At 36.8% G+C, this 14,836-nt stretch overlaps 1 protein-coding gene across 1 annotated transcript in view; it reads right to left on the bottom strand.

Moving 5' to 3' along the window:
* Window positions 1-302: 302 nt before the first annotated feature.
* Window positions 303-14,836, bottom strand: part of VIP (vasoactive intestinal peptide) — a 22,834-nt gene continuing 8,300 nt past the window's right edge. The window contains exons 3-7 of the mRNA XM_018560333.1: window positions 10,037-10,177; window positions 6,621-6,725; window positions 4,599-4,730; window positions 1,767-1,881; window positions 303-657 (exon numbers count right to left, since the gene is read on the bottom strand). Of these exons, the coding sequence (XP_018415835.1) occupies window positions 649-657; window positions 1,767-1,881; window positions 4,599-4,730; window positions 6,621-6,725; window positions 10,037-10,177 (502 nt within the window). The 3' untranslated portion in view covers window positions 303-648. The remainder of the gene's footprint in view (window positions 658-1,766; window positions 1,882-4,598; window positions 4,731-6,620; window positions 6,726-10,036; window positions 10,178-14,836) is intronic.

The following is a 14,836-nucleotide window of genomic DNA, read 5'->3' on the forward strand; positions in this document are numbered from 1 at the left end:
ACCATTGGTGTCTTCCAGAACTAGGTGATTCCATCTACTGGTGTACACCCAAAAGCAAAATATTGATTTTAGGTGGGCTTTTAGGACTGATTAGAAACGTTAAAAAAAGTGTTATCAATAGCAACCAGTTAAAATTTAGATGAACCAGGATTAGCCACCATGGTCATCACAGAACACCTTTTTTTCTCCTCCAGCTTTAATAAACGTCATCCAATGTTCATTGGGTCTTCAAATGGCTACAGTGAGTCTTTCTGGATGTTTAAACTGTTAGCTGTGCTCAAGGATTCCTGTCAAAACCTATATCAGTTTTTGTACTGAAATATTTTATCCTACAATGCGCAACACTTTTATGTTTCTCATGTTTGTCTTTTAAATGCGTTTATTGAAATAACGGTTTAAAAGCATATGAAATAACAGGTTTTCCATGAATTCTTGCATATCTATTTACAGCTCTAAATAGAGATCTCTAAGGTAATATTTACAGTGTAAACATCAACTTTTTTATTATAAGAAACATATTTGCCACGATTTTCACCTCACAACATATTTGTTTTGGTTTGAATACAGAAGTAATCTTCTTGAAATACTATGTGAAACTCAAAAATATAGTAAACTTGTTCTTCTGATTAAACAACCGAATGGTCTTCCTCAAAGGTTCTGCAAAACATAAACAATTATTATTTTACTGGAGTTGTACTTTCATTAAAATTGCAGATATTTCATATTTAGACTCCAGTTGACCTGGTATCTTATGTGTTTTGTAAGAATATAGATTTTTGTTTGTGTTATACTGTGTTATAGTGTTTTGATGACATTTTGAACTATTGGATATTAGTTGGCCAGCGCTGTGACTATATTTACACCTTTGCTTGCTCCTCCACCCAGTGTATATTGTCCTACTAATCTATTTTGAATAGTTTATTCTACCTGTCTGTTTTACAGAAACCAACAATAAGGAGATAAGTTGCCCTTAGGAAAACCTTATGAGATTTGTTTGAATTTTACCAGTTCAAGTACTCATTCATGTAGTGCAGGTCTTATAGATGGGAAATATATTTCCAATAAGAGCAATGTAGGACTGATCTACACATACAGACCACCTCTAGTCGTGGTTGACCGCTCTTGCAATACAAATTGAGATATACGCCTACTTTTGACCTTCGACATTCCACATTCTTCCTTTTGACGAGTCGAAATGTCCCCTTCAACCACGCTGCATCCGGCCACATACATCCCCTTGGGAATTTGCTTACGATCACACCCCCTCTTCTCTTTTCTTTATTCTTTATCCTTACGTACTCTCCCACACACCTACCTCTCTTCTTTTCTGCACTTTTCCCTCTTCTTCTGTCTACATTGGTTCAGGTTTTCTCCAGGAGTTAATACTGCTTTATATGACATGGTTTATTCATGCTTGAGTTCGGGGGTTGTTATCATCCTTGATTCTATAATATTGATGGTCTCTGTAATAACTAATGATGACCGCTCCTTCATGTATTACGACATGTATGCAGATGCTATTTCATGTATGTACACTGGACTATTTTTGGTTATGAAAAATTTAATAAAGATCTATATGCTTAAAAAAAAAAAGAGCAATGTAGGAAAAAGTGGAGCACAACTGAATAAGGCTACCTGAATAACGCAATGCAAAGTGAACACTGATGAAAATGCCGATCCACACATTTGAAATGCATATCCAAATGCTAGATTTATTTTAAAGGCAATCAGCTTTAAATCAACAATATTTACAATCACTAATATACCAATGGCAGGTGGTTCAACAGGTCGTCCATTGTGGCATCATCATAGTTCTCTGGGAATGTTGATTGGCTTAGATCACTTTCTTCTCGAAGATTTGCAGGGTTAATGTCTTCTTGACTATAAAACATGAAATATAAATTATTAGATTATATTTATCCCAAACACTGTTCACTGCATACCTTGCATATTTAAAACAACCAAACAGTATTTGATTCAAATAGGCGATAGAAAAGTCCACATTTTTAAGTATGGGCCAGCTTCACATTAGAACTGCTTCCCTTCAAAACAAGTCTATGTTAATGCAAAACGAATTTGAAGGAGGTTAGAAGGAGGTAAACTGCTGCACACAGCTAAAATCCCATTGATACACGTTCTAAAAAAATTAAAAAAACTAAAAAAATTAGATATTCCTATCTTGTTGATGAGTCTGTTTTGCTAACACCTTGGAGATAATTTACTAAAGAAATAGAACATGTTCATTTTGCAAATGTGGTGAAAATTCACTTTGCAAGGAAATTTGCAAAAACAGTATTTTTGCTTGCACGAGATTGGATAATACAAGTTAAGCAGAGCTTCACCTCATTCACTTAGCTAAGGGGAAATTCCCTTTGCTAAGCGAACAACCTATTTGCCCGTAGTAAATCAACTACCTTGTGTGTAGTCTACGGTGCTATGGTTGATGCTGTTAGTTTTGTCAAACTTGTATTTACTGTTCTTAAATACCATGTACCGCATAGATATATAAAGCACTAGGTGTTGGTGCATTACACTATATTAAATTATTTCAAATGAATTTATTATTTTAATACATATTAACTTTTTCATGGAAAGGTTTAATTCACAAACTTAAATGTTGATTGATATGGAATTATGTTTGGTTGTTTAACTATTTTTCTCATGGATCTGTATTTAAGGCATAAAGTATTATTTTATGCCCATTAATAATGGTAATTTTTCTGCTCACTTCAGTAGACTTTTAGAATCTCAGTTAACATAAGCCAGAACAAATATGCAGATAAGAAGGTCTGACTTTGGTTTGTCTTTCCTAAACTGCATTTTTGTTTTGGGTCTGTCATTTAGAAAGTATTGAAACCAGTGGGTCAACCTAATAGCCAGGCAACATTTTAAGATGGTAATTAGAAATTTAAGACCCTGCATTTTTCTCATACGAGGTTTATCCAAAGCAGACACAGTAGTGCCCATAAGTAGAAGGTTTTTATGAAAAAGAATATATGAATAACTTAGATTCACTGTCTGCCAGGTTAGTGATCCTTACAATCCAAGTAGAGATACCAAGGTAGTGGGCTTAGGTAAGGGTATGCTGCCAAGAAGTGTAGACCACTCAATGGGTAGCTCATCATTCGTGGCTACTCTTAAGTCAAAACTCAGACATCTTGGGGTTGATTTACTAACCTTATAAACACACCACGAACATGTATACACCTCTGTAGAGTGTTCCCTCCCAGCATGATCTATGGGTGGAATCTAAACACCTTTGTAGTGTGTACACACCCAGCAGGTGTGTTGTGCAAAGCTTTGCATGAATTGCAAGGTGATGTTGTGTAAATTAGCTCTATGTTGTGTTGCTTGCGTTGATGAATGCAGGAATGTAAATGCATGAGCTAACCATTTTTGTCTAAACTGTGAAGCAGCATTATATATGCATCATGTGCATGATTTTTCCATATATGGCATTAGTGGAAATATGCTTTTAGAGACTTTTTGGTTGATAAATACGTTTTGCTGTGTGAAAATCACATGCACCTGGTGCGTGCGTGTGTTTAGGTTAGTAAATCACCCCCCTTGTGTCAATTCCCCTTTTGTTCTCTATCTATTCTTTAGGAAAACAAATCATAAACAAATTGAAGATTCTTTAAAAAAATCTGTGAAATTCAGACATGAAGAGTAATGATATCTCATGATAATAATGATATGCTATGCTCTATTAATGGTCTATTAATAGAAAGGAACACCATCTCAATGTACCAGAACACTATCTCATCTCTATTAGGTAAAGGAACTTTAAGGTCTACAACTGACCCACAAGGGTTGTGCCATCTAAACAATGTTATCCTGACAGCTGTATCTTTTCATTGGGAGAACAGTATATTCCCAATGTGATTAAAATTAAATTGTACTAAAATAAATAAAAAAGGCATTAAGAAATAGAATCAGAATTTAACTGTTACTAAAATACATCTCCATTGACAGTCTAGTTTGAGATGATTATAATCTAATTTCATCTAGGTAAGATAAAATAACTAGTAGTGGCTCCTTCTCATAACAATTACTGGGGACCATAGAGATATATTGAATGAAATCACCTTTTACCCAATTATATTCCAAGCTGGAAGACTGGCCAAACAGGAAAATGATAAGTAAGTTAGCCAACTTCTCCCTAAAGGGAGACTGTGACGGTGTTAGCCAGAAAGATATGCCCAATGTAGTTGAAGTTGAATATTTCATATGCAGGGTTTATTTATTTTCCAGACTGCTCAAACAATTGTCATAGCATGCATGGAAGAACATTAAAGATGAAATCATAGTATTAATTATTATATTAAATACATAGTATCATGTAGCTAAAGGTATGTACAAAAACCTTGAAAAAAATGCATCTGAAATGGATGTTCCAAAAAAAGGTTTCATATTAATAGATGCCGAATCTGTGATCTTTGGTTTATTCCATCAGATACAGTAATCATTTTACTGATCTGAAAAGAATCCAAATTAATCTCAGAAGGTAATGACAATCATGATTAAGTAGATGTATGTGTCCTTCTACAATTATCAGTGCTAGTGCTATTTTAATTAAGGTCCTTCTGTATCAATACCTTCTCTTGCCAGTAAGAACAGAGTTTAAGTACTTCTTTACTGCCATCTGCTTCCTAAAGCGGCTGTAGTTATCAGTAAAGACTGCATCTGAGTGACGTTTTACTGGAGCTGGATCTTCGACAACACTGTTGCTGGTTATTGGAAAAAGAAATACATTTAAAATAACAAATTAATTAAATGTTACAGTTTTTAAAGTTGCAGAACAATCACTAATTAAGTAAATGTACCCATAGACATTATAATGGAACTCCGAGAAAAAAAAAACATTTTTGCCCACAAGTCAAACAAGTTATCTCTGATGATGATTATGCTGTGTATGGATCTGTGCTCTTCTTCCAGCGCTGCGCTTAAGGGCTGCAAGTGTACAGTGCAGGGATTCTTTTGAATCTCCTGCCCTTTCCTCTATCCTCATCTCTCCCCTTGTTAATTCACAAAACACCTTTTTTATGTTTAAAGAATGCAAGGCATTTTGTGAATAAACAGGGTGAGATCATGTTGTTTAGCTGTCCCTCCTCTTCCCTTGTCCATTCACAGAGTGCTGAAACTAGTTTCCAGCATCAATGGTATTCTGTTTTAAGTGAATGCTAAAAAAATAGTGATTTTTTTTGCATTGATTTGATTTTCAATGTTATGCTATTAACTTGTTTCTATATCTCTACATATCTCTGGCCTCTACGTTCCAAAAACCTTTGGTATTGCTCAGCCACATAAGTGGGGAGGTTTTCTTAGTCATTTGTGTAACTACCTTCTCTCATCCTATAACCATGGTGCTATTTGCTCAAATATGGATTCCCCAATTGCTTTATTTAGTGCACATTGTGAATAATCTATCAACAGATCATTACACCATAATTTGGCTTTGTAATGTCTTTAGTTATAAATTTAGTCAGTAGGACACTGACAAACAAATAACGTTAAACCAGCCCCTGTATAACCCTGCCTCCAACCATCACACCTGAGTTTTGTGACAAAGCAATAAATAAAGCCAATATAAGGCTAGCAAAATTATAGTTAGAATTTATTTCAGTATGACAGTTTGAGGTGGGGGTTATACAGTACAAGAGCTTAATATTTTTTGTTTGCCAATGTCCCAACCTCCTGAAGGTGACAGTATAACCAAAATGTCTAAGAATTATTAAATCCTGTTAAGTAATTCTTATTTTTAATGGACAATAAAGAATATTATATTTCTATTTGTGTTTACGTAAGAAAGTTTAGAAATAAAATACATTGTTATAAAATGACTTATCTTACAGATGAACTCCAGGCAGATACACAAATAAATGCAACTCTGTATTCATTAGTACATCAGTACATGTATTTTCTAAATGCAAGTGGTGTAAGAACCTGAATTTGATCTAATATCTGAATAATGCAATCCTCTGTACAGTAGAGCTCAAACTCTGAGGAGGTGAAGCAGCGCAAAAAGGCATTTAGGTGTACTGCAGTGTTAATGTGCTTTCAATGTAATTCTAAAAGGTGGAGAGAGCAGAGTAACTGTTAGATGAGTTCATCAGTGTGCTGCTTCTCTTTTCACTATCTGCTGACAGGCAGGGGTGGAACAAGAGAAAAATTAATTCTCCTCTCCTGCCAGGCAGAGCTGTGCTCTTTTGCCAGATAAAACAGTTTCAGCATATATGTTTTTATCTGCGTATACAGCTATTTGCCTAGAGTTAAGCTTTAACCTTAATTATATATGTATCCTTCTGGAGACATATAATAATATTCTTCTGCAGTTAGAGGTCCTAGCTTAATATAGCACAAACTCAGCTTTCAATAAATTATTGGTGGATAGCACTAATATGTATTTTCTGTGAAATTTTTACTGGTGTGATAGGAGGAACAAAACTCTTCATTTGATTGGATTACAATTCAAATGAAGAGTGAATAAAGCTCCAAAATGATTTGTTCCTTATAATTTGTCTAATGAAAGTTTTCATAATATCGCATCAATATATTAAATCTAAATCTGCTTTTTAAAAAATAACAGGATAATTTGTTAGCTAACAAAGACATCTTACCTGACTCTTTTGCCAATTAGAGATTCTAAGTATCTTCTAGCAGAAAGCTGACCCAAAAGTTTGCTGTAACCACTGGTGAAGAGTCCATCAGCATGCCTGGATGTCCTGGCACAAAGGAAATTATTGTGTTCATAAACTTAATACAAGAATAAGAAAGCTTTCATTTGTAACCTTAGCTTATCTAAAGTCATTTTTCCAGAATCACATATGCATATACATTTTTTAGTAAATATGCTGCTTGTCTACAGCTACACAATCTCCTTTGCCTATTACAGTAAATATACATTGGTTTGCTATACATTTTTTTCTTTAATAAGGGCAGGAGTAAAATAACAACATTTGTAAAAGAAAATCTTTTAAAGGTCAATATAAATATGCATAAATATTTTACATTTATACATGTAGTCTGCAGGCAGAATTTGTATTTGTTGTAAAACTCTTGCAAACTCTACCTGCTGACTGCACGGTCTTATCAGCTTTATTAAAAATACATTTTTACAGAGTTCAATAACTCAAGCTGAAACATACACAGGTGAATGAGTCAGAACAGTGACTCATCCTTCTCACTCTCTTAAATAGCAGTCTAAACTGAGATAACTACTGATGTACTCTCCCTTTAGAATGCCCATAGTGTTCTAGAATATGTATTTAATTTTTTAGAATGTGAAAATAGGGCACCTTTAGGATCTTTGATCTGCTAAAACCACCCCTCTTGACTCAAGCATACCCATATGAGCTTTTTGCTTACTCCTCCCGACAGCCACATTCCAGTGCTGACCTCCATATCATTTTCTGGTTCTTAACACCACTTACTTAGGGGGTACAACATCATGCCAGCCCCTACTGACAGTACTGCTGCACTAAATGGTGCTCATGTGTCATCGCATGGGTCCCATTCAGTTTATCAGTAACGACCACTGATACTGGGCAAAAAGAAGAATGGCCATGACATCACCTAACCAGCCAGAACACAGCTAGAATTAAGGTATGTATTTATGGAATTTAAAAAAATTCTGTCGGGTGTGGTTCAGGTAGAGGGGTAGGAAGTATAGGAATGGAGGGCTGTAGATGCCCTTTAAAGCAGAACTCCATTTATATTTTTTTCGTATTTCTGGGCTCATCACAAAATTGGTAAGCTCCACTCTTACACTCTGCATACTCAAGCGATGTTCACAGCTTCCTCCTTGGTCCAGCACCATCAGTCCTCTTTGAGTAGTCAGAATCCTTGTACACATTTCCTGCGAGCCCAGCCTGTCCTTGACACCCCTACATCATCATGCAGCCCGATGCTTATATTACAGAGTTATTCAGTCTAGGAGAGATGGCTGCTACTTGCCAGTACTGAGAAAGAATATGAAGGACTGGCTAGAAGACTGCAGGGAAAAGGTAGATTTAGGAGGGTTTTGTTCACTAACAGGCAACAGTCTAGAAAACTTTGGTTGGATTCTCTGTGAGAGATTGAAATGGTTGCTTACATGAGAATTTTTGAGACATTTTTGCTTTTGTGAAAGAGTATTGTCAGTGAAAAAAATACTTTTGAAGTTCTCGTTTTTGTCTAGGGAGGAAAATAACAAAGTTATACTCGTCTGATCTTCAGAGCCAGCCGGCTGTGACAGCACTCCCTCCAGCCTGTCCCTTCCTCTGCTGCAGAAATGGTGTGTCCCTCAGCATCCTCACATCCTATACACTGTGTATTGAACATAATGACTCACAGGACCTTAGACCGCTGCAGCAGAGGTGAAAATAAGGCTAGAAGGACCGGTTAACAGCAAGCCATCTCTGAGGTTTTGGTGAGTATAACTTTTTATGTTAGTCCCTAGACACAAACGAGAGATAAGGCTTAAAAAAAAATCTCCCCAGAGTTCCTCTTTAAAGTAAAACATTTTTCAATATTTTTTAAATTGTGAAATTCCATTTTATATAGAAGGATATGGATATGGGTTTGGTACTACAGTTTCAAAAGACTAGGTTAATTTAAGTGCATGTTAAGGCAAAAGTAACAAAAATATATTCAGTACATCTCTTCAATAGATGCACAATTCTTTAATGCCTCCTTGAAAATGCTGCAAATACAGACAGATATGTTTTGATCTTCCAGAAATCTAGTGAGGCCCTAACTTCCTGCTTAAGCTGATAACCCTGCCTCTGCTGCACTGAATGCAAGCAGTGTCAGAAGCCCCGCCCATTTTTCTTTTGTAGACTACAGAACACCACCTCTCTTTGTAATGGAGGTGAAGAGAATGAGAGGTTCTGTAGTCTACATCAGGAAGGAGCAACCTAGAGTGACAACACTGCATAGATGCAGTATATTAAGGGAGCATTGTCACCCTAGGACAGGAAGTGTGTTACTGGAAGGATTACCAGGTGAAGATTTTTCATCACAACGGGGATTTAGACATGGCTGCCCCTTTATGATTAAGTACTTAATGAAATGCGCCAGAGGAAGAGGAGGGTGTTTTCCTCTATGATTAATAACTGGAAAAAGGACACAGTGGTGTGCAGCTACATTGCCTACTGAATTTGAATCTGATGCTTTGCCATGCATTCACAGGTTTGCTTTAAGCAGCTGCTAACAAAACAAAAGACAGTAACATGGGATTGTTGTTATTTGTGCTTGTAGTGATTAGTAAATTGATCCATGCTCAATGCCTATTTCCTGCTTCCATGCTTTTTTGTTTAGATGCCCCCTTCCCCTCTTGAAATAAAAACATAGTTTTCCATGCAATATTCACTTCCTCCATGTTCCAGCACAGTCTTCCTCTGTGGTTGAGTGCCAAACTCTTTCTGGTTGAATGATGCTCAGTCCAATGATACTGAGGATCCTCCAGCTGCACTGCTCCTTACTCCTACACTGAACAGCACTCATGTAATGATTTGTGAGCGCTATTCTGTGCAGTAATATGTAGAGGCCCCAAGGGGCAGGTCAATGACAGCCTGGGATCAGAGTAAGTGGGTTGAAGGATGCTGGCCATCATTAACCCTAGAAGACCGATGGCATCTACTGACTAAAAGGTATTGCTGCAGGGAGACAACTTTGGGTTGAAGATTTGCATTAAAGCAAAAGCTACTTTGCTGGGCGGCTTATTTTTTTCATTTGTAATAAAAATAAATTGTAGTTCCAGTTTAAAGCCCAGTAACAGCCACTTTTTGTAGTTTTCTACAGAGGGGGTGGGGGTTATAATATCTGTTATGCAGTTGTTGTATAGGCCTCTGTGGCTTATTTTCCCGGTGACACCAACACCCTCTCATTTCTTGTAATGGTATCACTGGGACAGGAAGTAAGGTTAGATCCCCCAATGAGGTAAAGGACTGCAATAAAAAGCTTGAAGAAATTAGTGAGCTATCATTCTGTGTGGTTTCTGAGACAAATGAAGTATCAAAAATTAATGTGATGCAATATTCAATCTGTTCCTTACCTGCCAACACCCTGTGTCATGTCCAGAAAGAATTTTTCATTGTCTGGTAGTGTACTCTGCAACATATCCATGTCTTGCTTTAAGGACACCTGTGTCTGGTCTGCTTCATTTGCTCCTTCATATGGCAATCTGTTCCCTAGCCTAAAGAAAAAAAAGAAAAAAACTGTTTTGTTTGTACATTTCCCCTCTTTCAGTAGATTTCATCTAACAACATACTAAATTAAATAAGCAAATTAAAAGACGCATGACTGTAGAAGGTTCCTGCTATAAGCCATAGCCTAAAGCACCCTACAGTCTGAGACTATGGGCAGTGCCAGCTTTATGGCTGGATTAGTGCTTCTTGCCCTCTACATATTCATAATGGGCACACGTACAATGTCTACATGTTGATGAGAAATACATCACTTGTATATCTTCCCACTGTAAGATAATTTCTAAATCCCTTAATAAAAACAGACCAATACATACTTAAGCACATTCTACCTGCTTATGCACATACACAGCATGTAACTAATCACATTACATTGTATTACAGCAGTGCAAATGCTTCTATAGTCCCCATTTCACCAACTTCTCCACCTCCTTATGCCTCCAAATAGGAGACAGACTTGGGTACAGTGACCGATAGTGACTAGGACCAAACTTGGACCCCCACTTGGAAGAGCTCCATTACTGTTTTAGCCCTATAATCTAACCATAAACTTCTCATGAGACAGTACCTAGCCCTGACCAAGATTGCTGAAGTCCTACCAAAGTATCCTTCAAACTGTTTCAGGAGCTTTCAAGCGGAGGGCTCTTTTGCTCACATTTAGTGGGAATACCCATTTGGGAAGTGCTATTAGTCCATGATATATTGAAGGAACCACATAGTCATGGGCTTCCCCCTTTTGAAGGATCCATTCTAAACCCTTCTAAACAAAAACTCACAAGGTTATACCCAAGCCAATTTAAATTGCTTCTACAGATTTTTAGGGAAGAACCCTCTGCCAATTTTTCCCTTTCATGTCCTACACTGTAGTTTTCGAAGCTTACTAAGCAACAGAATGAATCCATGGACAAATTTGACAACATCTAAACCCCATGGATAGACCACTCTCTTCCGCCAACATTTCATAGGGACTCCTTGACTTTGAACAGGCCTCTTTTAGAGGCCCCCTTTTACATGAGGATATCACTGCACCCTGTCCTCGGCCTACTCTTTACCCCAACCAACCCTCCCACTCCTAGACCCTTTACCTACACAATAGCCATCCTCCCTACCTACCCCCCTAAGTTTGTGTATAGTTGGAACCTGGTTAACACCATTCCTTCCATTTCTCAATTTAAGCTGCTTCACCTTTCCATCTAAGACTTCAAATTTGTATCCTCACTGCAACTTTATCCCACCCTATGTTATGATTGTGTGGAATTGTACGCCTTACTTACTTAATTCTAAACCCTATTGTATTGTAAGGACTGTGGACAATGCAGGCTCCCTATCCCAATAGTTCTTATGCTTATGTTTGTAACAATGCTAAAAAAAAACTGAAAACGAATTTAAAAAAAGATAAAATATATTAACAAAGCCTTCTGTCTAACACAGATCATACACAACAATGTTTCTATAATGTTGTGCAATTGTACAGTAAAAGTTTAGTCTTTAATTTTGGAGAGTTTTTTTCCATTCATTGTGATGCACATAAGAAAAAAACCCATTTATATAAACTGTTGGAATAACATTAAGATAGCTTCTAGTTTAGCTTGCAAGGACAAAACTCAGCATGACAGCATCATTGTCATAAGTTTGCAATCATTACATATCTAAAACACATTCCAATAGCTTATGTGAGAGTTTGACACTGTACATGCTGTAAACAGAAATGTCATCCACAGCATCTGACTTATTTGTTTGAGTCCTGCAGATTAATATGAAGATTTATTATATTTAACATTTCTTTACATTAGTTTTTTTCGTAAGTCAGGTTAGGGGAGACCTAATTTAGCCTACCTTTTGCATCTCTGGAAGAAGAGATCACTAATAATAATGATTGCTTGCTTGCTGTTATCAGTAATAGATCACTACTGCAGTGGTGCAGAAGGAGGCAGGACAGAGCCATATCAACCCTACTCTGTCTAAAATGCTAGGTAAAATTACAAAAATAACAGTAGAGGGAGGCACAAGAAGGGCCAATAACATCAGAGATTCATGGCACTTCCCCCTTATGGTCCTTCCTCTTTTTTTTTTTTAGGGGAGGGGGGTTTATGTGATAGATGGAAATGGTGGGATGTGGTAAGAGGGGTGGGAAGTTAATTGAAGTGTTTGTATGTTTTTTAATGTGTGGAAGTAGGTTTTATGTGTGGGTCAAATGGGAAATGAATGATAGATTCCTAAATGCATGGTTTCTTATGCTTTATTGCCAAATTAATAAAAAGATTGTAAACAATAAAGACAATACAGAAGCACTGTGTTGCACTGTACTGCTACAGAGGGTTCTATAGTAGGAACACAAGTATAGGAGCTTATCAACTCAGTTCTTGTGCAGTTTCAGCAGTAAACCCCTCTGGTATACACCAGACCAACTGAGACCCAACACCATTTCATTGATGAGACATAAGAGGAGGAGATCTGGAGCAAAGCAGGTTATACATTATACACGTCCTTTTTATGTTCTTTTAGCTCAACATGCAAGACTGTATCAGTATGTTACCTGTTATGCTACCTGTGATAAGGGATCCACAATGTCAATAAAGTATTAGTTACAACTACACTGCTTCAGATGACCTTTTGATATTTTATTATTTTATTCTGCTATTATCAGCAGGTACAGGGATTTTTTAAATTGTTTTTATAGACTATTTTTATAGATGGAAACCCTATGATGCTTTAAAAAAAAGTATTATTTTTTTATATGTACCTTAATTTCTATATGATCTTTTTTAAACATATTTTTGTTATCATCATCATCATTATTATTATTTTTATCATCATTTACATATACAATTTTTACATTCTCTTTAGTCCTTATTGCCCTGAAATTCAGTGTAATAAATATGCTTGGATTTCTACATTGGTGTCGTGCTCTTATTCTCCTTGCACCATGCATTGACAGGCTATGTATTGGGCTGCACTGCTTTAAACAGTTTGTAGCATGAAAGAGTCACTTCAAGCAAAAAGAAAACTTATTTTGAAGTAGTTATATTGGCCATTGATATTTTTTTTTCACTGTAGCCAGTCTTGGTTCCTGTTTTCACTGTAGCCAGTCTTGGTTTTTCACTGTAGCCAGTGTAATGCAGTAATGCATTACACTGAAGACTGAAACTCTCACTTTCTAATCAAACAGTTAGTTTGTAGGCGTATCAGTTCTGGACCTGTGTATGCTATCTAAACTGCAGCCCCATTAACTCTAGTATATGCAATATGACACTATCAGAGCTGTGAATTAAAGAAATAGCAAGTGTAGTGTTTCCTTTCTCTTCTCCTTTTCCTTTATATAAACAATGAGTTCCTTTTGTGAGTCTGATACCAGTATGACTCTATGTGAATGAAACTTTTAACAAAATAAACTGATTTTCAAACTAATCACTATTAATTTCAGAACTCCTTTCACTGAAGACTTACAGCCTGTCAATATTTTTGTAATATATTATATCTATTGTTATCCTGTGATAAATTCCCTCAGCATTTATGTTGACATTCTGCATGACTCTCTGCAGCTTGCTGATCAGAGCTTTTGATATGCAATAACAACCAACCATAATGGTAAAATGTATTACATTTGTTTTAGAATGCATTGAAATTGATTTAACATGTGCACAGTTCATATCCACCAACACACAAATAAGAAAGTTTATTGTTCTAATAATTTTGCATTAATAGTATTGTTTTTGTTGTTATAATGGAAACAGTACAGCAAGATCCCCTTTTTAAATCACAGATGGGCATGGCAGAACAAAGCCCCTATGCTACTCTTTCTGCCTCAGATTATTACACTATTCCATGCAACTTAGGTCTGGGAGAGGTAAGCTCTTCTTTGGGGAAAAATAAAGGCAGGCCTTTATTGCTGAAGAGAAATAGCTGCTCTCTTGCCTGCCAGTGATAATTCTTTAGAATGTACACTGAGCTGTGTATGCACAGCTCACAGTGCATTCTTGGCATGCTTTAGGCGCCAGGATGAATTAACTTCTGTGTGCATGTCCAGGAGTTAGACAATCCTGGGTTAGCCAATCAAGGCTTTCCAAAGAAGCTGAATCTGGAAGAATACCAAGCAGGTAAGTCTGCCATAATGTGCAAATACGCTGTGCATAAACATACCACAGCGCGTGCATGCACATTGGGAGAAAACAAGGGTCAGGACCTATAAGTAATGGTTGGGTACAGGTAATACAATGTGTGTCAATGCATCAAGCAATGCACATGCATAGATTTAAATGGGCCTTAAAGAAATGTTACACTTGAACGCTGGTTGTATACTACATGGCTTGCCATGATCACCACAAGAGGAAAGTAACATATCAGCTCAATACCTGCTTTGCCCATGGCAATTTATAAGTGGCCCAGCTCCAAATTGGCTCCTCCTCTTGAAGGGTTTTGCCACAGCATCACTTTTTGTGGCTGGGTCACCTGCTGTAATACATTGCCAGAGGCAAGAACTTCCTGATGTGTTGATGAAACTGCAATTAATTTTAGCTTCTGTTCTGTGTTTTTTAATAGATCAAATGTTTATTTTAGCATCATTTCTGCTGTGGTAAGAAGAATTACTCTGATCCTCCTTTGAAATACGTATTTTTTTAAACGGGGGGGGGGGGGGGGGGGTGTGGGGG

Source organism: Nanorana parkeri, unplaced genomic scaffold (genome assembly GCF_000935625.1).
Source record: "Nanorana parkeri isolate BGI_ZX_2015 unplaced genomic scaffold, ASM93562v1 scaffold450, whole genome shotgun sequence".
NCBI classification, from domain to species: Eukaryota; Metazoa; Chordata; class Amphibia; order Anura; family Dicroglossidae; genus Nanorana; species Nanorana parkeri.